General features: G+C 45.1%; 1 protein-coding gene across 8 annotated transcripts in view; it reads right to left on the reverse strand.

Moving 5' to 3' along the window:
* KIAA0040 (KIAA0040 ortholog) overlaps nt 1–20,117 on the reverse strand; it is a 34,202-nt gene extending 14,085 nt beyond the window's left edge. The window contains exons 1-3 of one of the 8 annotated variants that reach the window (XM_011962368.1): nt 19,684–20,117; nt 19,466–19,550; nt 4,397–4,470 (exon numbers count right to left, since the gene is read on the reverse strand). Coding sequence is in view for 1 of the 8 variants with exons in the window: in XM_011962365.1 (XP_011817755.1) it covers nt 4,423–4,470; nt 19,684–19,965 (330 nt within the window). In the remaining 7 variants the exon portion in view is untranslated. Of the gene's footprint in view, nt 1–32; nt 148–3,192; nt 3,268–4,396; nt 4,471–19,465 lie in introns of those variants that run through there. The other 7 variants (XM_011962370.1, XM_011962372.1, XM_011962365.1 and 4 more) reach the window with 7 other exon arrangements.
* Nucleotides 20,118–22,580: the final 2,463 nt, after the last annotated feature.

A 22,580-nucleotide genomic window follows, 5' to 3' on the forward strand; every position in this document is an offset into this window, starting at 1 on the left:
TAAAAAAATTAGCCAAGTGTGGTAGCACATGCCTATAGTTCCAGTTACTCAGGAGGCTGAGGCAGGAGGATCACTTGAGCCCGGGAGTTTGAGGTTAGTGATTGCACCACTGCACTCCAGCCCGGGTGACAGAGTGAGACTTTGTCTCTAAGATAAAAAACAAACCAAAAAAAAACCTGTCTCCACCACTAACATAGTGTAGGGTCTGGGGAACATTCACTTAAGTGTTTTTTCCATTTATTCTTCTGTAAACAAAGCTATTACCATCTTTCTCAGAGGGCTAGGTGTTTTATTCACTGTGTTACATCATTTTACTCTCAGTATCTGGCACAGGGCCTGGTAGAAAGTGGACTGGCAGTAAGTACTCACTGAATGGATGACTGAATTAATGCATTGCTGGGCAGAGTAAATGAGATAATGTGTGTGAAGCATGTTGTGTAAGTATATTTCACACAGTGGGTGCCTTAAAATTGCCTTGACAACTGCAAAACACTATATTTATTATTATACTATTCACATTGTGTGAAAGGGGAAAACATCCATTTGTGAAAGAATTATTTCGCTCTAATTAGAGTTTGATCAGCTTTTCACTGAATTGGCATAGAGAATGAGTTAATCAGCCCCTAGTCAATCAGGGCAGCCACCTTTGCCTCTCCCCTGCTTTCCTGCTAACTTTATTTCCATTCACTCCCAGTTGCTTCTCCCTCTCTCAGCCCTCCTGACCTCCAGGATCGCACTTCTCAGGGAGCCTTGTGTTGTCCGTCACTATCAATTTTCTCCTCTTCATTTCAGCTAGAATGCTCATTTGTTTTCTTTTGATAGTCCTCTTTTGACTTAAATACTTCAGGAGGCCAAAATCTCAAAACAGAGGGTTGGCAAAAGTCTTATTACCTTTCACAGGAATGGGAAACGATCTGTTGAATCAAAAAGCCACCATTTGCTGAGTCCTTACTAAGTGTGCAACTCTGTGTGTGGAATCAACAGTTTACAGACATGGTCTCATTCAGCAACTCAAGAGGTGGGCTTTTCCTATGCCCACTCTACAGATGAGGAAACTGAGGCTGTGAGAGATTAAGTGATTCGCCCAAAGACATGGAACTACTCAAGCACAGAAAGAGGTTTGACTCTAGTCCTCTCTGAGTCCAAAGATCCTGCTATAACCACCATTCTCAGAATGCTGAGGACTTTAATTTCTGGATCTTCTAAGATGATGGGGTGTTCATCCAACTATTCATCCATCAACATGTAAAAGCCTGCCACGTGCGTCACACCCTGTGGGTGCACTCTTGATTACGATGCCTTCTGTGACCTCAAGGAGCTCATGTTTTAATAGGACCAAACATGTTGAATAGAAGTGCAATACAACATCCCACATAACATGCACCACTCCATATATGCTGGAGCCCCAAGGCATGAAACTCCACTAAATAGGCGTAGCACTCACTGGCAGTCTGGGAGCTATATCCAACCCACAGGCACTTTTACTTTGTATTATTTTTCTGCTTCCTTCGGTTTCATACCAAATTCTCAATCTTCAGCTTGTCCTAAGATTTGGCCACATTAACCTCCCACACGGCCACAATCTGCTGGAGCTTTAAAAGGGCCTGTGTTCTCTCCATTCCCCGACCCCACACCCCAGTCCCCATCCTGCCTGCTTCACCCAGTCCTGTTCACCCACCTGGTCCCTGGAAGCATTTTAAGCTCACCTCCCCTGGATTTAACTCACTCAGGAGTAGGGACTATCGTACATGTTCTCTGTGCTGTCATCTGTGTAGAGAAGAGCCATGCAGGGGGCTTAAAAAGTATAAATGAGGACAAAAGGCAAGCCTCACATAGCAGATTTAACCTCTGGTTTGATAGACTAATCCTGATCTGTGGTTAATCACACAAATAATAAGGATGAGGGATATGTGCAAGAGGAATTAATGCATATCAAAACGCCCCTGGGCACAATACAAACAGTTGGCCCAAGGGTGCAATGAAGCGAGGAGTCAGAGGACCCTCTCCTAGTCCCAGTTCAGTTGTCCTCCAGGCCTTTGACCTTGGGCAAAATCAGTTAAGCTTTCCGAGCCCTTTCCTCATCTGAGAAATGAGGTTATCACTCAACCTGGATATCTCTCAAGATTATTGTGAAGAACAGACAAGACATGTGGAAGAACACTGAGCAGGGAAAATTGCAATCTCAATGCAAGGTAGTGGTATTACAGGGGATTATATTAAAAGGCTGAATTAAAGCTCAAAGTAGAAAACTGAACTTCTCTTACTGATGCAGTCCTCCACCCTCCTATCCCCTCTCTTCCCCCCAGTCTGTAGTTATTAGAAGCTACATTTCCAATGTGGAGAATTCATAGGGGAACTCTAATACCACTCACACTTCTGTTCGTCATCTGTATATATACATATATATATACACACACACACACACATACAAACACACATGATCTGACCACATCCTGGTATTAGTGCTAATAAAACCTGTAGCCATGGTTACAGTGAACTATCTTGGCTATGCAGTTCTCATTTTCATTTTTCAAAATAGTTTGGTAAAGGATTTTAGAGCCAATGTTTGTGGGTGTGGTAAAGTGTCTAGGTGAAATTTTGTTTTTGGAGAGCCAGAAGCCGAGGCTCTGAGGTCATGTGTGAGTTAGGAGCGGTTTAGCGGGGCGTTGCCTTTTCTGTTCCACAAATAAAGGGAAACCTCTGCTTCTGGCCGATTCCAATAACTGATGCTTAAGTGTTCAAATGTCATATCCTCTTGGAAGGAAAAGGTGTTTTTTGAAAAAGCATGAGAACAACCAAACACTTGTGTCATTCAGGGTCTCCTACACAGGTAGTAATTAAAAGTTGCATAATTCTCTTTAATACTAGAGATGGGAACTTAAGAGTTCTGCAAACTTTGTGGCAATAACAGAATGACTGACATATTTCTTTTCGTTAGTGGTGGTGGGGGAGACATTTATAGGCTGGAATAGCTGAAAACTAATGGAGTGGCAAAAATATACAATTATGCAACTCAAAAGCGATACAGATATGGTTCTATTTTCCTTTCCATTTTGTCCCTTCGTTTAATGTTAACAAAATTTCTGGGCAATTAAAAGCCAAAAGCTACCTTACTGCAATATTAAGTCTTAAAATGCAAAGATCAAATGATAGAGGGAGTGAGCATAAATAATCTCATTACAAATAACTCACCTCTGTGGAATGTTCAGTGTGGTGGATTTCAGATTTGCCACGCTTTGGGTTGCAGCTTCCGCCCTAGAGGGTGGGCTGTGCAGAGGAGTTCATGTGTCTGAGGATAAATCTTTATTTCCTCTCTGCATGGGCTTAAATCTGCATTCCTAATGTTGCAGGGAGTGTTCTTTTTTAATGGTTTTGATAAATAATGGTTGATGAATGCAGAGAATATATATAAGTGAGCTAAAATACTTATTGAATACCCATCCAGTGTCAGGTTAAGTAGCGTGCTTTTTTTTTTTTTTTGCTTCAGCACCTTCTTTCTTTGATACAGATGACATGTGCTTAGTCTCATCACGTGCAGCTTTAGTTGCCTGCATGCAGATATTGTTGTCCCTGAGAACAGCTGTCACCTCTTCCCTGATGCCCTCAGCACGCCCAAACGTTTTCCTCTCCATCCTTGAAATGCCTTTCCCAAAGGAGATGGCAGGTACTGCAAATTCTTGAATTGGGAGTATGTATGGAAGAAACTGCTTAAGCTGGGGATTGCAGGGGGGTGTCCCATATTCCCCCCTCTCGACACAGGGTTCCCTCAGCCTCACCCCCTCATTCCTTACCGTCCACCACCTCTGCTCCATCCATGCCTGGAGACCTCAAGGCTTTGTAGGAGAACCTCTGGAAAGCACTTAAGGCCACTGGGAGCTGGTGGGGATGGTCGGAGAGGCCAGGGAACTCAGCCCTTGTCTCTGAGCTCTCCATGGTGTGGCCTCAGGGCTGAGCTATCTGCAGGCTGCCCACCAGACTTTAGGCTTTATCTCCCCGTAGCAGCCCAGACATATGTTTTATCAGACCAACCCTCAAAGTATCAGGGTCTTGAAGAAGTAACACGTTAGGTGGGAATGCTTTGAAAGAGCAAGATATTCTGAATGTTAGACTCTACCCATGACAGTTAGAAGGCAGAATATGCCCTAGGGATGGCAGTTGGCCTAGAGCAGCCAGAGAATAAAGTGAATGTCCTTGTAGTGCCTCATAGGGGTAGGCAGTTATGCTTCTCAATGGAGAATCTGTGGGGCCTAGGCCCCCTGTTCTGGCTTTGACTTTTATCTGATTTTACTTATTCACATTCTCGTAACTTGCCCTAGGAGCCAAATTCTTGGCTCAAGGGTAGTTTGAGTGCACAGGAAGCTAATGGATTGAGGAATGAGAAGCAGTTATGACTCACTCAGTGTGTGTCCTTGGGAAGGTCACTCAGCTGCTTTGAGTCTCAGTTTCTTCATCTCCAAAATGGGGAAAAATCTAGAAGAATACACAAGAAAATGATAGCATGTACTGCCCCTTTGGAGGGAAATTGGGGGCAGCCCTGGAAGGGAGACTGGCTTTTTCTCTCATTCCTTTGGTACCATTCTGAATGTCTGATCACATGCATACACTTTCTAAATTAAACCAACAACTGGAAGTGAGTACCTGCTCACAGGGTCCTTAGGTAAAAGCACATAGTGCATGTAATGTGTGTCTGGGCTGTTAGGAACTGTACAAATATTTAGAGTCATAATTGGTATTATTCCCAGCAGTTGCAGGGGTATGGCAAAAAAAAAAAGTCACTCCTCAATTCCGCCAGGTAGTCAAAGTGGCCTGAAATTCTTGGGAAATTTGGTCCAATGTTGGGAGGTCTTCCTGCCTCCAACCCAGAATGGCTGGATGGAGACCATCCCTAAACCCCCTCCACAACCAGGCCAGCCCCTTCACCTACTTGTGTAGTGGAGCTGAGGCCGCTGCTGGGTAACTTGTATCCTCCATGTGTACAAATGACCCCAGATTTCCAAGGGCTAGCCAGCAGGTCCACTCTGCTGAGCAAGTTCGGACAAGCACATTCCATCCACTGCCAGGAGGCAGGGGGCAGCACCTTCAGTGTGAGCAGAGGGAATGGTACCTACATTTGTGGCTGCCTTTTGCTTGGCCTCTGAGGCTGGGGAGAGCTTTGTATAAAATGTGTGTGAGTCTCCCTTAGGTTGTTTACTGAGTCCCTATAATAAAAATAATGCTGCAAGCATATTGTTCTTTATACATGAAGAGGCTAATAGCACTAATAACAACTGTTTGCATCAATAAAATATGCCATTTGAATGATGCTTCCTGTAGTTGCATGTGGATTTCATGGTCAAGAAGTATTAGTTAAGTATTTACTAGTTAACTGACATAGTGCTGGAGGGGGAAAAAGAACTGTACCAACTGGTTCTTATCCTAAAAGAGTTTCTTCATGAACCTTAGAGCACTGAAGTCCTGCTCTGCTTAGCCAAGTGGTAGGGCAAGTCACAAAGCTTCATGAGCCTCAGGCTCCTGGTCTCTAAGATGGGAAGACAATGATGATAACATCAATTGCCCTCACTATTCAGTGTGGTTGTGAAAGTCAAATGATAATATATATGAGAGCTCTTTGTAAACTGAAAACGTCCTGCAAAGTTGAATTTTCAAAAATAATAGTAATTAAATACTAAACTAAATACCAGAAAGTGACAAAATGCAGATACCGTTAGAAAGGAGAGAGATCAATGCTGGCTTAGGTTTTATCAGAGCGGGGGACAGGGGGCGGGGGACATCATGGAGGAGAGGGAGGCTGTGCCAGCTCCTGGGCTGTGTGATTACATGGAGGGCTGGACATTCTGGTGGGGAAAAGGGTGAGTTGAGGTGAGCTACACAGGTTGAAAAAGCCAGAACAGAGGTACAGAGGCCAACAGGTACAGAGTTCGAGACGGGGATGGCAGCGAAGAAGCCTTCTAAGGAAGGGTGAGAACTGAGGCGGCACAGGCAAGCTTGGTGAGATCACAGGGAGCTTTGAAAGCCTAACATGGGGCTGGTGCAACAGCCTCAAGGAGGCCCTGAAAGCTGTGAGCAGAGGAGACTTAACAGCCTCACTGTTTCAGTGGCCACATTCTCTTACCTGATCTTGCTTGTGATGGAAAGTACACCCTACCAGAGCTCGGGATTATGCAGGATTAAGCTCCCAGTCATGGGCTCACTGGCAATCTGCCCTAACTAGTCAGGCAGAGTAATCACAGATACCACAATTAAAAAAAACTTTTATTAATAGCATCCGTTCTCCCTTAGACAAAAATCTGATTACAAACTGAAATGAAATATCACGAAACCAATCAGAAGGAAATGGCTATTTATCTCTTGATCCCTTGGGAATAGGGGGCGAGGGATTAAAAACAGGATACAATCAGTTCTCCCTCCTTCAAACTGGCACCCAGATGGGCTTGGGTTTATTTATGATTGGTGAAAGTCCGATCAATATCCTACACTGATAACTTAGTTTAGTTTTTTGAAGGCTCCTGAAAACATTGCTTCCTTCAATCTACTGTAATTTGTAGAGGGGAGGGATCTCTTACCCTATTTCACAGATGAATAGTCTTTTCACAGTAAAAATTTGTTCCAAATTTGTTCAAAATTGTAAAGCTGGTTAGTGGCCAATGGCACACAGGGCTCTAGTTTTCCACTTCCCCAGTGAGATGCTTTCTGCACTAAAGTAACTCCTAAAATGCAACAACGAGGGCAGCAAGCAGTGGCAACCAATCCCCTTCATAGTTTACAAAGCCTCCCATTTCTCAAACTCTGTGAGATATGGGGTTCCCCTCCAGCTTTGGATCCTTATGCAACCGTAGCTGTCTCTCACCCCACCCCCATCCACTGCCCCCTACCCCATCTCCTGGCCTCTATTCAACATTGTTTCCCTGGGGAAACCTTCCTTGACCTCATTACAGGTCAGAGCCCCTGCTCTGTGCTCTTCGCCATATCTATATTGTCGCTACCACCCATAATCTGTGGTAGGATAATTGTTTAATCATTGTTCTTCCTTTCTAGATGGAATCTATTCCCATCATGGCATCCTCTGCATCTGGGACATATTTTGCCCTTGGGAAATATGTGCTGCATTAACAAATGAACATGTTTATAGATGAAGAAGCTCTGAGGTTCACTGAAATTAAATGACTCGTCTAAGGTCTCATACCTAAGAAAAGATCATGTGCCAATTCCTCTACCTCTAAATAGCCAGTTTTCCTTCTGCTCTGCCACACTAGTTTCTAGGTTCACACAGATCATGCTGGTCAGTTAGAAGGAGATACCCAGGAAAATAAAGTCTGCCAGTTGAAATGTCAATATTTTGGGTTTGGAGAGCTCTTTCAGCCTGGGCAGTATGCTCAAATACCAGGTATTCTTGGGTGCTCCTGAGTCTCAGATCTCTTTCGGAGACTGGCTGCTTTTTAATCTCCAGTGAGGCTGTCAGGACTAAGAAACAGATGAGAGCAGCTGAGGCTCGACTTCCAAGGAACACTGGTCTCAAATGGACATCAAGCTTTGTTTTCATGGGGTGCCATGTTGAATATCAAGATTACATCACTTGGAAGTGAGACTACCCCCATGTTGTTAGAAAGCCCTGACTGGCTGTGTTTCTGACTTCTTGGTGTTCTTAATTTTTTACTTTTTAAAAAGATACAGGGTCTCACTCTGTTACCCAGGCTAGTGTGCAGTGGCACGATCACTGTAACTTTGAATTCCTGGGCTCAGGCAATCCTCCTGCCTCAGCCTCCCAAGTAGCTGGGACTACAGGCGTGCACCACCACACCTGGCTAATTTATTATTATTATTATTATTATTATTTTGGTAGAGACAGGGTCTTCCTATGTTGCCCAGGCTGGTCTTGAACTCCTGGCCTCAAGTTATCCTCCTGCTTCAGCCTCCCAAAGTGCTGGGAGTACAGGCGTGAGACACTGTGCTTGGCCTCTGTGTGTTCTTCAATTGATATGATTTCATTTGGTAATTTCTGGCTGCAAAGTCAACTGAGTAGAGTATGTGTGTACGTAGGGGGGCTCACTACTTCCCTGTTATTACTGTAAAAAGACCTCCCTGCTTTTTCCTGGAGGGAGGAACTTCCTTTGCTGGCTTTTTCTTCCTTCACTGATTCTGGGTTATTGACACCATTGTGGCCAAGGAAGCCAAAAACTTCCATTTCCATTCTCTGCTGTACAGCAGCAAATTATTCAATTCAACTCACATTTGTTGAGTACCTACTATGTGCATTCCCAGATAATGCTGCCTAGTGAGAAGTAGGCTTTCTCAGATAATGCTGCCTAGTGAGAAGTAGAAAACTTGCCAGCTATCTGCATAAGGAAATCAAAACTGAACTTTTCTTGTTTTGATCGAGACTTTAGGAATAAAGTCAAGGAATTTATTTTTTTTGTTGGGGAACTGGGCAAGCACAGGCAAAGTACCATAAGGCATGACTGGTTCAGTGTCCCAAGGGAAATTCAAACAAATGCTTATGGAAGCAGCAAGGAGGGAGCCGTTAATTCCAGTGAGGAATCCAGGGCAGATTTCAATGAGGGTGTGATTTGAGTTGGCACCTGCAAGGTGCATAGATGGGAAAGAAAGGTGATTCCAGGCTGCTCAAGAAACTGAACTGGCTCAGGGAAAGAATCCAGTCAAGGTGGCCCATGTTTCAACTCAGCTCTAGAGGCCTCCAACCTCCCGATGTTATGGCTGCAACACTAAAACAGCTCGCTCCACCTGACCCCCTCTCCCAGGGTCTTCTCGCAGCCACTGCTTTAATTGCCATGGCATTCCAGGGACCAGCCCAGCACCTGAAGGGGATTCTTCAAGGTTCTGGCCCTAGGAGGAGGCTGCTCCTGATGTTCTCTCCCACCATACCTCATAACATGTTATGACTTGAGTGTCCGGGGATAGGGCCGTGGACAGGAGTGACTGATGACATACTGGGCTTAAGGACATTCAGGGCTACAATTTCAAATTGTTTTCACATTTGACTATGAAGGCAGATTACTGTGTTAAGGAAACTTGAGTGTATAGTGAGTTTTTTGCCTCCTCCCTGTCCCTCACCCTCACCCCAACCACATTTTATCTCTTTATACAGCATATCCTTACATTTGATGATAATTCTGACTTCAAATCGGGTGTCACAAGGCCCTGGGTAACCAAAGCCAGTTCCACTTGGCTCACATTCAAAGGGATCCCTCTTTCCCTGCCTCCTCCTCCACACTCAGCCTGCCAACATTTAGCACAAAGTTTGTGGAAACCAAATGACATTTTGCCCTAAGAGTCAAGCCTAGATCGGCCCATGGTCAGAGGTTGTACAACGGAAGCCCAGGAGGCAGCTCCCACCAGAGAGCGGATTGTGTTTGATCTGCAGCTCTCAGTCTATGCTCTCACCCAGCTTGTGTGACCCTCTCAGATGGACTAGCCTGGGTCAAAGCCTGGTCCCACCACACACTGGCTTCTGAACATGGAAAGCCCCTTTCCCTCTCTGTGCCTTAGTTTCCTCAACTATAAAAGGGAGATAAGAATAGACCCTCTCTCGTAGGATTGTTGTGGGAATCAGAGGAGTTAAATACTCTGTGTGACGTGGGTGAAACAGTGCCCGGCACAGAGCACATCTTCAGTGCATGTTGGCTTTACCTGTCAGGCACCCTGTAGGCATCTGAGCTTGTGACCTCTGCTGGGACCCAAAGCTGAGGAGCTCGAGTATGCAAAAGGGACGACAGTGATGAATCCTGTGTGCATCATGGAAAGACACCACTGTTTCAATATTTCAGAGCGAGTGAGGAATGCTCAGGCCTGTAAAACTGAGACAAAGCACCCTCTAAATAGGCGAGAAGAAGGAGGATTTGTTAGCCCCGGGGCCATTTTCTGGAATCATGTGTAGCGCGGAGATATCATAGTTGAAAATTTCTTTCCTTTTCTACCACCTCACCTCCCTGACAATGCTTGCTCACTGATAGTACAGAGGCTGCTCCTGTCTGCTTTCCCACTTGACATTAAGCTATTACAGAGCTTTCTCCTTTGGGTATCCCCAGGGTCTGGTTCAGTGTTGGCACATATTAGATGTACAATAAATGCTTTTTGATTAAGTAACTGACTGACTGGTTATGGTCTGGGGGGATGAGAAAGAACCAGAGTGAAGAGTATCTCTGTGACGGCTATGCTATCTCCATGGGCCAGGAAGCCCACATTCACTTCTGGCACCCCCAAGCTCTCACACCTATGCAAGCTTCTTGTAGGCCCCTGCAGAGTCAGGTGATGGGGTGGGATAGCAGGGTAGGCCTCCAGCAGGGTGAGGGGGCCAGGACTCGGGCCTGGGCAGAGCAGGAAGATCTTGCAATGGGCTGAACTTTCACAGTTGGGGTTGCAGCTCACAGCAGCAGCTTATGGCTCAGGTAAGTTGGTCGGACATCTGGGGAGCCAGCCAAACAAGGGTGAAGCAGGACTCAGGGATTCCAGAATGGCACAGCCACAGCCTGAGGAGTGGGTGAAGAGATGGCCGCACTAGCGAGCAGAGATCCCAGGACAGACTAATCCCAGGAACGGGCTTTTCTCACAGCTCTCAATGAGAGGGGCATGGCTTGCAGCAAGGTGCTTGCAGGCTCCTGGGTGGTAGGTGGTAGGTCCTTGAGGGTGGAATCTGTGCCTGCATTTTGTTTTGTTTTTTAAAAATTCTCCACAGCCTCTAGTATAGTGTCAGGTACACACAGAAGAGCTCGAGAACTGTGTATGGGAAAAAATGGAAGCAGCCAGAGTCATGTCCGGGCAGCTTCTGCCATGTAAAGTAAAGCTACCAGGCCTCTTAGGAGTCCTTGAAATTCTCTTTATGCAAAGAGGAGTTGCAGATGACTGACCAAAAGTAAGTGATACACCCTGACAGTGCCTGGGAGAGAGGAGTGAGAATTACCAACTGGACAGAGTCTAGACCTTCCCATGAAGTTACTGCTTCTTGTACCTGCCAGCTGAGATGAATTGGCAAATATATGTATAGCCATACACTACGAATCTTTGAGGCAATAATAAACCTTGAATTGAAAAGGAGAAATTAGAGTTTAAGAAACAGGTTTCCCAGTTCATTTCTTCTCTGGGGTTTCATGTCACATTACAGGGTCTCTTCCCCTGGGCATGGGCCGACCTCACACAGTGCCACCGGAAGGCCTCCTGCCCCGCTCCCTACCCTTCTTCTCTCTCTTCCCTTGTCTTATTCTCATGCACACAGTGTTTGTTCAGAGACAGAGGACAGCCAAAGCCATTGGAGGCCTTTTCTCGTCTCCTTTCCCCATCCCAGGACACACCTGTTTTGAGAAAGCCTATGAGTTTTGAATTATCGGACCCAGCCATAGGAGTTCCATGACAGTGTGACAGGGCTGGAGTTCCTTTTACAGAAGCACACATGTTTATGAACCTATGTTTAATAAGTGGCAACTGTGTACCGGACACTGTGCACTGGCAATGCGATGATGGAGTAATGAAGTCAAAGGGTGCCTGGGGAGGGTCAAACATTACCTAGGGTCCCACGGGGTTATCAAGAAAATAAGAGACTTAGATTTCATCTCCTTTGAACATTCTACAGCTTAGGGCCAGCATAAGTGCTCTACCTCTGTGTCCCTGTCATGATGCCTGTCATAGCTTTTGTAACACTGTGTTATAACTGCCTCTTGACCTATCTGTCTGCCACAATAACTGTAATCCCCTGAGAAACAGAATGGCTTCTTATTCATCAGTGGTGGCAGCTGCAGAGTTCCCTTGTAGGAGCTGGGGAAGAGCACTTAGCTCTTGGTGGAGACCTCAATTTCTTCTTCTATAAAGTAGGGACGTTACAGGTTGAATATCCCTAATCTGAAAATCCAAAACCCCAAATGCTCCAAAATCTAAAAGTTTTTGAGTGCTGATAGGACACTAAAATGCACATTGGACTTTGAATAGGGATGCTGAACTGGTAATTCCAGTAAAATAAAAATATTCTAAAATCTGAAATCCAAAACATGTCTTGTCCCAAGCATTTTGGATAAGAAATACTCAACCTGTAGTAGTACCTATTTTGGTGAGTTGACGCGAGGGTTAAATAAGGGAAAATAGGTAAAGCACTTAATGTTATCCCCAGCACAGACAGAGTACCCCACAAATATTGCTGTTGCTAGCTGTTGCTTCCTACTCAGTTATACCAAGAGGGGGTTTTAGTTTACCCCCAAATATTTTCTGGGGCTTTAGTTTACCCCCAAATACTTTCTATCTTGAACATCCAAATACTCCCGAATCTCTAGGGCAATGAGAGGCAGTATTTAATATCTTTTATTAAAGCATAAGGTCAAATGCATCAAATAAGAGACCAGACAGGAAAAGGTAGGCCACTTAATATATGTATTATCTTCAAGAAAGGAAAATGAATTTATAAGTATGTTGATAAAAATGTGGGGGAAAGGAAAGCAGTTTCGCAACTCTTCAAAAAAGGTAAAGGTAAGAATTACCACATGATCCACCAATTCCATTCCTAGGTTTATGCCCAAAAGAACTGAAAATAGGTATTCAAACAAATCCTTGTTCACAGCACACTATTCACAATAGCCACAAGGTGGAAACAACTCAGATGTCGGTCAACGAATAAATAGATAAACTATTATGGTATATGCACACAATGGAATATGATTCAACCATAAAAAGGAATGAAGTACCAATACATACTACAACATACATCAACCCTGAAAACATGTTAAGTGGAAAAGGCCAGTAGCAAAAGGTCACATATTGCGTAATTCTATTAATATTAAATATCTAGAATAAGCAACTCCATAGAGGTAGGACGCAGATTGGTGGTTGCTTGGGGCTGGGAAAAGGGAGCAATAGGAAGAAATTGCTTAATGAGGATGGAGTTCTATTCTGGGGTGATGAAAATGTTTTGAAACTAGATGAAGGGGCGATTGCACAACATTCTGAATGTACTAAATGCCACTAAGCTATTCACTTTAAAATGGTTAATTTTATGTAACATAAATTTCACCTCAATTAAAAAAATGCAAGAGGAAATAACAAAATTTCTGGAAAACTAATAGATGTCACATGGGAAAGAATGGCAGAGTTTCCCTTATTGTTTGAGAAATATAAAATGTTGTCTGTGATCTCTTTAGTGTGTATTTATTCATCAATTCCAATGCCAAGTGTTGAATGACCACATGCCCAGTGGTTTAAGTACTTTTCCCCTTACCCTCAGGCCCTACCTTGAAGGAATAATATTTTATAAACCACCAAAATCTTATTCCTGGAAAATGTCAGTCAGGAGCATCCGACCTTCTTCCCCTGTGACACATGCTTTGTGACTGTGTCTCCTCCCTTGTTCCAGACAGTAGGACTGCAGTGCTTCTGTCTGGAAATGAGGTGTTCTTTCCATGGCCAGCTTTGGGAAGTTGTGCTATCCACCCACTGAAAATAGTCAAAACTCAGCTCTTTCCTCAAAGGGGTCAATGATGTCCTTATGCAAAACCAAGAGAAGCACAGTCTTTGGAAATCAGCAAGGCACCTGGTAACACATTGCTTTCTTCCTGTACTCCTGAAGGCTTTGGTCCAAGTATCTTGCAGGGCAAGATCTGAGTTTCTAATTTGGAAACTAGGAAAGCTCTGAGTAGGCTGCACCTGGTGGGGTGGTATGCAAGTGTGTTCCCTTTTCCCAGTGGAGGTTTCATTATGGGATGGTGTGGGTCACCCATGTAATGAGCTGGGAGGCTTTTATCTAGGCCACTGTTGTGCTGTGCTGGCAACTGCTACTTAGCAGACTGTGCGCCTTGGGCAGGAGGGAAGTTTCAGGTCAGGAGTGGAAGGTGGGGAAAGAGAAGGGAGGGTGGAAGCCATCAGTCATTTACAAGAAAGGGGTTTCATAGATAAGCTAAGTCTGCAGGACTGGCCTTAAGAGTAACTTACTCTCTTTTGTTATTGACACATTTCCCTAACATAATGTTGAAGAAACTACATATGTTTCTGGTGGGGGTGGGCAGGAATGTATGCCTTAAATTCTTAGCACCACCAGTTAACAAGTGGTTACTGAGGGCCTAGCATGCACACTGAAAATTTGTGGGAGCCAAGAAAGTTTGGATGGACATTTGTTTACTCTGGGTTCCAAATCACTAGGAAGGGCACTTTGACCCCAGCGTTAGCTCCTGGGTGGTTTCAGGCCAGTGTGCGTGAGTGGCTGACTGGAGCATGAAGGCTACAGCCAGGGTTTTGGTACATGATGATCACATGCAGAGGGGCTTTTGAAAGCTGGCACTTTGGCCCATGGGGCTGCAGAGGAATCACAGGTTAGAAACCATGAACAGATGGATGCAGACTCAGTATCTTACTTGGGTTGGGGAGGAACAAGAAGCTCTTGACTCAGAGTGCAGTATTCTTTTCTCTTATTTATAGTGGCCACTGTCACATGTCATTCAGGTTAATACACAGCATATCTACTGCACTATTCTGTTTCCATAATACTAAGCTCATGGGACTTCCCTGTTCCCACTGCCTCCTTCCCTGACCCTGCCCCTCTTTCCCTGCCCCTACACCACCTCTGAACCTGTGGCCCACAGCTCTTTTCCCTGTCAGGACAATTTGAAGACTAAACACATTATCACATGCAACTATCCTTATTGTTATATTTGTATATTATTTTCCTCTCTTCTGCCAATTTTCTTTTTATGACTTGCCTGGGAAACTAAAAAAAAATGCTGCAGGGCTTTTCTGAAGATGACCCAGCTTGAAATTAGGGTTGTATTTGAGGAGAGTAAAACGTAACTGAAAAACATCCCACTGGGAGGAAGCTATAGTCAAGAGCAAGGGCATGTCTGCAGTGGCTTCAAAATACAATCATCTCTTCAGTTTTGACGAAGAACTACAGCAATGGTTAGGTTTTGTTTTATTTCTTAGTGACAAACTCCATGGAGCGGCTTGCTCACAATTGTGGGAGAAAGTCTCTTCCCAGGGGTGGGGATTGGGTTTGGATGCCACCATGTCCCTTGGGAGTTGCCCCTGAGAAAGAAATCTTGTGTTTGTGTGAGGTCCATTTGGGAACTTAGTTGCCCTTTCCTGGTCTCCATTAAATGTCCACTCATGTCCCCAGATGATGCTCTGTTCAGATGGCTCGGACTGATGTGGGGGAAAAGCCAGAAACCTGGCCTGGGCTCTGGCCCTTGGGATTGTCTTTCAAAGAATTTGCACTCAATTTTCCTTTAGCTGTCCAGGGAGGGAAAAAGTCTATCATGCCACTGTCTTTATCTCCCTTACTGTGCCTGTGACGAGTCTCCTGAATGCCTATTATTCACCTGGAACCCTTCTCACTGAATGGTAAATGACATATCAATATTGGATGTGTAATTCCGACTCATCCACTGGTCTCTAGCTCATTCTTATCTCTGAGGCAAACACTCTTCCTGACAAGTTTGAGGAAACGCTGAAAGGATTTTAGTTAATTAAGGCACCCGGTGTTGTTTCTTTTCTTGAGGAGTCTTTGGGAACTCCTGAGAAAACTTTAAGGATTGAAACTGAGGAAACAGAAGAGACAAGTGTGGTTCAGAGGTTGCCTTAAAAGTGGAAAACTACCTGCATCCCTTGAGGGTCTGCTCCTAGTTCGCCCCGGAGGCCACTGGGGGAGGATTCGAACTTCAGGTACAATCCTTTCATTTTACTTTTCCGCAGGCATTTGAATGCCTAGCTGTGTTCTTATGTGCAAGATACAAAAGGGGATAGAGACCCAGGATGGTATTGGGTATTCCTGGGCAGAGGCAGATAGAATTCTGGTCCCTCCATTAACCAGCTGTGTGACTGGGCTCACACTTCCCCTCCCTGAACTGTAGTTTGCACATCTGTGAAGTGAAGGGGTGGGGCTGGCTCCTCTCACAAGTGTTTTTCCATTTGAAGTCTCTGAATCTGTGGTTACTTCCTTTTTTTCATCAACAGTTTAGCCTTTATTAGAATTCGTTTACTTGAAGGTTTTTGATGTTGGCAAAACATTCCAGCTTCACGGGGTTGGAATAAGTCAGGCTTCCCTGGTCGGGACAGGGAAAAATCACAAATATATCCAAACCATTAACTGCTGCTCAGATTCAGGGCCATTGGATTAAATGAGTTAAACCAGCACCTTGGTGAGAATTAGAAAAAAGCATCCCCTCCATGTGGACTCAACTGCAAGTGGGGTGGGTCTAAGGCCTAGCAGGTGGAATACTGGTGCTTTCAGCTTCATAGACTCCCAGGAGTCCTTGTGCAGTACACAACCTGCATAAGCAATAGCAGAGCATTGACTTCTTTGGGCTCTGACCACTTTAGCTAAGGAGGACAAAAGAGGCCAGAGTAGATGCATGTCATTGATATGATGGAAGGAGACTTATAATTACTGCTTTAAAATATGTCATAAAGAAAACTGCAATTTTGAGATGAAGATGCTGCCCAGAACCTATCTAATTTTGGTAGATAGGTGCTGCCACAGTCTATCTAATTTGGTAGATAGATGCTGCCACAGTCTATCTAATTTTGGTAGTTTCAAGAGGCAAGATTAGAAATAATAATAAAACTCCTCACATTTTTATAGAGTCTTATAATTTATGCAGAACATTAAATGCACTTTCTTTTTCAATTTGATTCTGATTCTAACCATTGCCCTGGTGAGTAATAATTATCCTCATTTTAAATATAAGAGAAATGAAGTTGAGAGATTCAAGAACTTATTCAAGGTCAGCTAATAAGTGGTTAAGCCAGGAACTGAACCCATGAATGTCTAGCTCCAAGCTCAAGGTTTTTTCTTCCATGCAGGTCACACAAGATCATCAGCTGAGCATTGGCAGCCAGACCTAAAGAACTACTCTGTAATGGTCTGAAATTAGTCAAAGCAGGTCATCCTTCTTGTTTTTATGAAGTCAGGACTCTCCCACACAGGGGTAGGTAACTAAAGACTTGGAATGTGATTTCTGGAAAGGTCTTCACAGATCTTACAACTGAACTAAGTATTAATTTTTCACATGGGGGAGTGATAATTAAATGCATTTTTACTGTCTATGTGCCATGAACCCAGAATTCTCTCCTTCATTTTAGGAATTATCCTCGAAGGTATCCTGAGAAAGCCTTGAGCATTTGGAGAAAGTAATCTGGAAGTCACCATATGATATGAAAATAATATCTATAGGCCACTACTGACAAATACAAGACTCTTCAGCACCAATGTGGTGCTATCACAGACCTCTTTAGCTGTCTTCCACCTCCACCTATGTTCCAGACCTGTATACCCAACTGCTTATCTCCATCTGGACATTTCCTGGGCATATTTAACTTTAGTATGTCTAAATGTTCATCACTGCCTTCTCCACAATCTGCTTCCCAAGTCCACTCCTTCTCTACCTTACATGATTTTTATTAATGGCTCCACTAGGTACCTTCTCCTGCCTATCCCACTCAACACCTTATAATCACCCTCTGTTCAACTCATTCCTCCTTTACCACATTCACTTGGTCACCAGGTACTTTTGATTCTACTTCCTAAAATCCATTCCTTTTCCTCAGTTCCCACTGCCGTTGTCTTAGCTGAGATCTTAATTATCTCTGCTTCCCATCTCTCTAAGCCAGCCCCCATCTGGCCAATAATTCTTTCTCCAAACACAAATCTGATCGGATCCTTCCTCTGCTTAAAAACTAAAATTGCTTTCCATAGGAAGGAGTTCACCCTTCTCAGTCTAGCAGTGTAATTCATATTACATGCTGTTCCCTACCTGCCATTGACTTTGCATACCCTCTTTCCTTTGTTCAAAAAAAAACCTTTTCCCTGGGAACTCCTAGTCATTTTCAGGACCTGCTCATCCATCACTTCTGTGGTGTGGACTTCACAGATAATTCTGGGGAAGAATCTCCTGTCCTCTCCCCTGGATTAGTCAGTGCCCTGTAGCTACTGCTATTATAATGTATATTATCCTGAACTGTAGTTTATTTCTGTATCTGTCTCACTTACCAGACCGAAGCTCCTCAAAAGCAGAAACCATCTCATTATCTTTGGACTCCAAGGACCTGGTATACTGGCCAGCACACAGTAGGTTTGGTAAATGTTGAATGAATGTATGGAATGGATGTACCTTCCTCTTTGGTGAAATCAATAACTTAGCTTGTTGAGTGTTTATTATTCTCTTGGGTTTAGTCTTAGGGAAGAAGATAGAAGTCATACTCATTCCACAGGCTAAATATTGACAATGTATGGAGGCCAAAGAAACATTTGTTTTACAATATATCTCTTTCCTAAAATTGTATCTGGGGTGGGGACACAGAGGCAGAATTTCAGACAAAAGGAAAGACTTGGTCAGATTTTCCTGTACAGCTGCCTCTACAACCCAGCACTGGGTGAAGGGCAGGCACATCACACTAAGTGGTTGATGCAACTGATCCAGCTTAAGGGCTGGTAAGACTCTTGCAGAAGTCTTTAGGTAGAACTTGCAAACCATTTGCAAAAGGGTTAGGAACAGGTTACATCAATGCTATGTTTAAGTCCTGCTCTTTGTAACTCAAGGCTCTCCCATTATCTAACAGAACTTCAGAATGAGGGTACCTTAAAATTCGCTTCAGGTCCTTATGAGCTGTAGCTGAGCAAATGAAATGCAACTGCTTTAGAAGGGAGGTGCTTCCAAGATGCTCCAGTGGTCTTTTCCTTCCCTTCCTCATACAACACAATCGGTGGCACAACCCCACTATGTAGCATGGCATACTGGCTGCCAGTGTTCTCTGTTAAATTAGGGTGAGTGCTTGTCTGTGCTTCAGTTTCCCTTTCGGTTAGAGAGGACTGGTCTTCCCACTAGCTATCATCTGTAGTTTACTGAACTCTATTATCATATGAAGAATCCCCGTAAAGCTCTTCATAATGTTAGGGAAACAGGTCCTATTATGTCCCCCATTCTACTTTCATGGGGGGGATGGGGGGTCTGGGAGTGGGACCATTGAGAGTCAGAGAAGTTAGAAAGTAATCTGTGTCACAGCAAGCTCCCCGGAAACTCTCAGAATAGCAAACAGGTTTCCTCTCCGCCCCTGGCTCCAGGCCATATTTTCGTTTTGGCTAGTTCCTTAGCCCCAGAGAAAATCTGGCTTCACCTAGAATGGTTTAGAAACACCTAAGCCCGCGATGCTTTCCAGAGGGTCTCAGGCCTTGGCCTTTCTCAGTAAAAAACAGAATATCCATGTGTCCCTTTCAAAGCGCTCCTACCGGCAGCTGGAGTAAGGTAACTCCACCGCCGACCTCCGAGGAAGGCGCAGAGGGGAAGACTCCTGCGAGTCCTCAAGAAGGAGGGAAACACACCAGAACTAAAGTTGTGAAGGCGCAAGAGGCTACTTAGGAATAATTCCTTGTATCTCTGGGGTAGGTCTCATCCTTCTAAAGACAGCAGTTGACTGGGCGTCCCCTTCCAAACAGAAGGCGCTTAAAAATGTATTTTTAAAAAACATAACAGAAAGTCCTGAAACTCACCTTTCGGTCCGCGGAAGGGCTTCCTGCAGGCGTGGTTGCCCAGGGAATCTCCTGGGTGCTGCCCCGTCTGACAGCGCCCCGGGCCCTGGAGCGAGGTGTGGGTTCCTTTTTGGTTGCCTCTGCACTCCCACTCCTAGCCAGGTCTGGCGTGTAGGGCCCCGGCGTCAGCCGAGGTCGTGGGAGCAGCCCGCCCCGCCCCGCCCCGCCCCCACGCGTACCTGCCGCTGCAGCCCAGGACAGCGCCCTCTGTGTTCCCTGCCCTCCTGCGGGCCGACGCCTTGCATAGGTGAGGTTTCGCTCCAACTCTGTCCTGCCCCTGGTGTCACAGGTACAACTTCCTGAATCTGGCTCGCCGTTCCGCCCGCTCCAGGGGCTCGGCCCAGCTTTCCACCCCGGGCCAGCCCACCACGGGTGCCTCTGGCCTTGGGCGCACACTCCCCAGACGCGCTCTCCCTCCCTGTCTTCCCGCCAGTGGCTCCCCACACCCCGCCCCCCGCCATTACGTGTCCTTGCCCCCTCAGCCCCGGAACACGCCTCCTTCAGGGCACAGCCGCTGCGGAGCCAGCCCCAGTGTCTTTCACAGACGCACCAGTGTTCCAGGAACGGGACATAGAACTCAGGGCAAACCCGGCTTCAGGGAAAACAGCTTCCTAAATAGAGCGGCCTTCCTGGAAGGGGTGGGAGGCGTTGGAGAGGAATACTAAGCGGCAGGTTGGGTGAAGGCTCCGATGTCTTATCGGGACAAATGAGCATGACAGTCCCCTCTAACCAACGCCGGTTGCTCCAAGGGGTGCAGGTGACATCTCAGAAGAGTCTTTCTGAGTCATCTCAGAAGAGTCTCTGAAGAGTCTTAACGCCTGGAGGCGTTAAGGAAAGCTGAGCTCCAGGAGCTGTCACAAGCAATGATGGAGGGGAAAGCTGACTTCAAAAAGTTCTCAGGGTTTCCTTCCTCTCATCCTCAGCTGCTCTCCATCTACTTTTTATTCAGATCTCTTGGCTCTAGTTCCTAGCACATGGGATGCTAGGAAATGAAAAGACCTGCGCCCGGTTGAATAGGGGACTGCAGACACAAAGCTCTGATGATTCACGGCTTGTTCAGTGCCTCCAGGGATACTGTGGGTGGGAAAAGAGGGGGATGCCAGGACCTGGCTGTGGAGCATCTCAGGGGCCTCCTCAGTGTCATCCTGGGAGGTCCTCCCTGACAAGGGCCTGAGATGCTGTTCCCTCGACTGTATTTGTCGGGTACACAGGTACCAGGTGCCAGGTGCTGAGCCGGGACTTGCCCCTAATCCACTGCGCCTGAGTATGGGGGTCCTTTGGCTTCTGTAAGTGGGCATTAAAATGCCTACCGCAACCAGCTGTCACAACTGAGATTCAAGAGATTCCTTTCTGTTTATTCAGTAGAAACCACGTGGTTCTGAGTTGAAAGGCCAAAGAGAAAACCCACCATCCAGCCTGAAATGCCAAAAATGGTTAGAAAAAGAGGAAAATAAAAGTTGTTTTTTTTTTTTTTTTAACCGAGGAAGACTAGATTTGCAAGCTGGGAGAAGATCAAATCTGTAATGACACTGTGATACACAGTGTATCATTCAACTTTTCACAACACATTTATGAGATGTAGTATTATCCTCATTGTATAGGTGAGGAAATTGTGGTTGAGAAGAAGCTAAGGAAGTTCCTCAAGGTCACATAGCTAATAAATGGTAGAGCCAGGCTTGAATCCAAGTGTTTCCAACCCCCCCCCGCCCCCAGTGCATCCTTTTACTACCATATCACCTAGTAGAGGAGGAACTTGCCTTCTGTGAAGGAATTCCACACTTGAGCAGGGAGAGTGTGCAGGTCTTGAATGATGCCTATTGCGGGGAGGCCATAGAAAATACTTTCCTGGAAGTCCAGAGCAACATTACAGATTGATTTTGGCCAGGGTGATGGGTATGTAGGGTTGCTTTTAAGAGAAAAGAGGAAGAAACTAAATGAGAAAAACAGGGGCAACCAAGTTGAGCTCAGGGCTTCATGGACATGGTTGTCTGATAGTAGAAAGGAAACCAGGGGCAATCCATAAGATGGTATCTCTAGCTATCTCAATTCATAAGGAGAAAAGTCTAGTGCTGAAAACCAGCAACTTCTGTGGCAGAGAAATCAGGGACTTATAGGTGGGCTGGATGGTGGATTTACTCACACTAGACTGCCAAGGCTGCAAAGTCTGTTGCTGTATTGACACTACTAGAAGATGCAATTATGCAGAAGAAAAGAAGTGGGTATCTGGCCAGGATATTTTCACCCTGGATGAATGATGCGTTCCTTATGAAAAAGCAGGTTGGAGCACCCACCTACTATTTTATTCTCTTGGCAGTAAAATCCCAACTCCTGTGAACTCATGGACAGCCCCAGGCAGTAACAGGGCTATTACGTTTTGCTTAATCCTTATTATTTTTCTTGTTTTCAGTAAGGATATTTGAAGGTGGTCAAGAGCTTAGTGGGCACTAAATGGAGTGGAATAAAATATTAACTTTTTTTTTTTTTTTTAAAAGAAGCCAAAATAAGCAGATTTGTGCACTGAGACTGGAAATTGGAAACCCCTTTTGACCACTGCTCACTAACTTTAGCACCTTCTGATCTCTGGTTTCACATCAATATGTTGCAGAAAACAGGTGTTGCCTCCCTCTCAGATACTGTGACAATCAGTGGAGTGCTAAGTATTGAACTTAGTCTGCTTTGAAGCTAAGACTGACTACACTTGGATTTCTTTCTTGGCAATCCCCTATTTCAGACAGGTTAACTTGTAGTATTGGCCAGTACTGATCCACCTGTGCTGCCTGGAGACAGTTTCCTGTGAGTTAGCAAACTCAGAGTCTAGAAACTATGTCTTTCATAATGTGGTTGCACCCAGGACAGTGCTGCACAAAATTGGACGCATTCTTCAGGTGTGGGAAATTTTAAGTTGGGAACATTATTTTACTCTTACCAATAGCTGTGGTGTATTCTTGCCTGCAACACTGTGAGAGGGTCTAGAAGGTTAAAACGGGGATAGGGAAAGTCCCCAAACAGCATCCTGGATGCTCTGAGGAACTGAGTAGAAGTCACAGGGCTGCTGACGAGGAGAAGGCTGTTAGGA

This window comes from Colobus angolensis, unplaced genomic scaffold, assembly GCF_000951035.1.
Source record: "Colobus angolensis palliatus isolate OR3802 unplaced genomic scaffold, Cang.pa_1.0 Scaffold59, whole genome shotgun sequence".
Lineage (NCBI taxonomy): Eukaryota > Metazoa > Chordata > Mammalia > Primates > Cercopithecidae > Colobus > Colobus angolensis.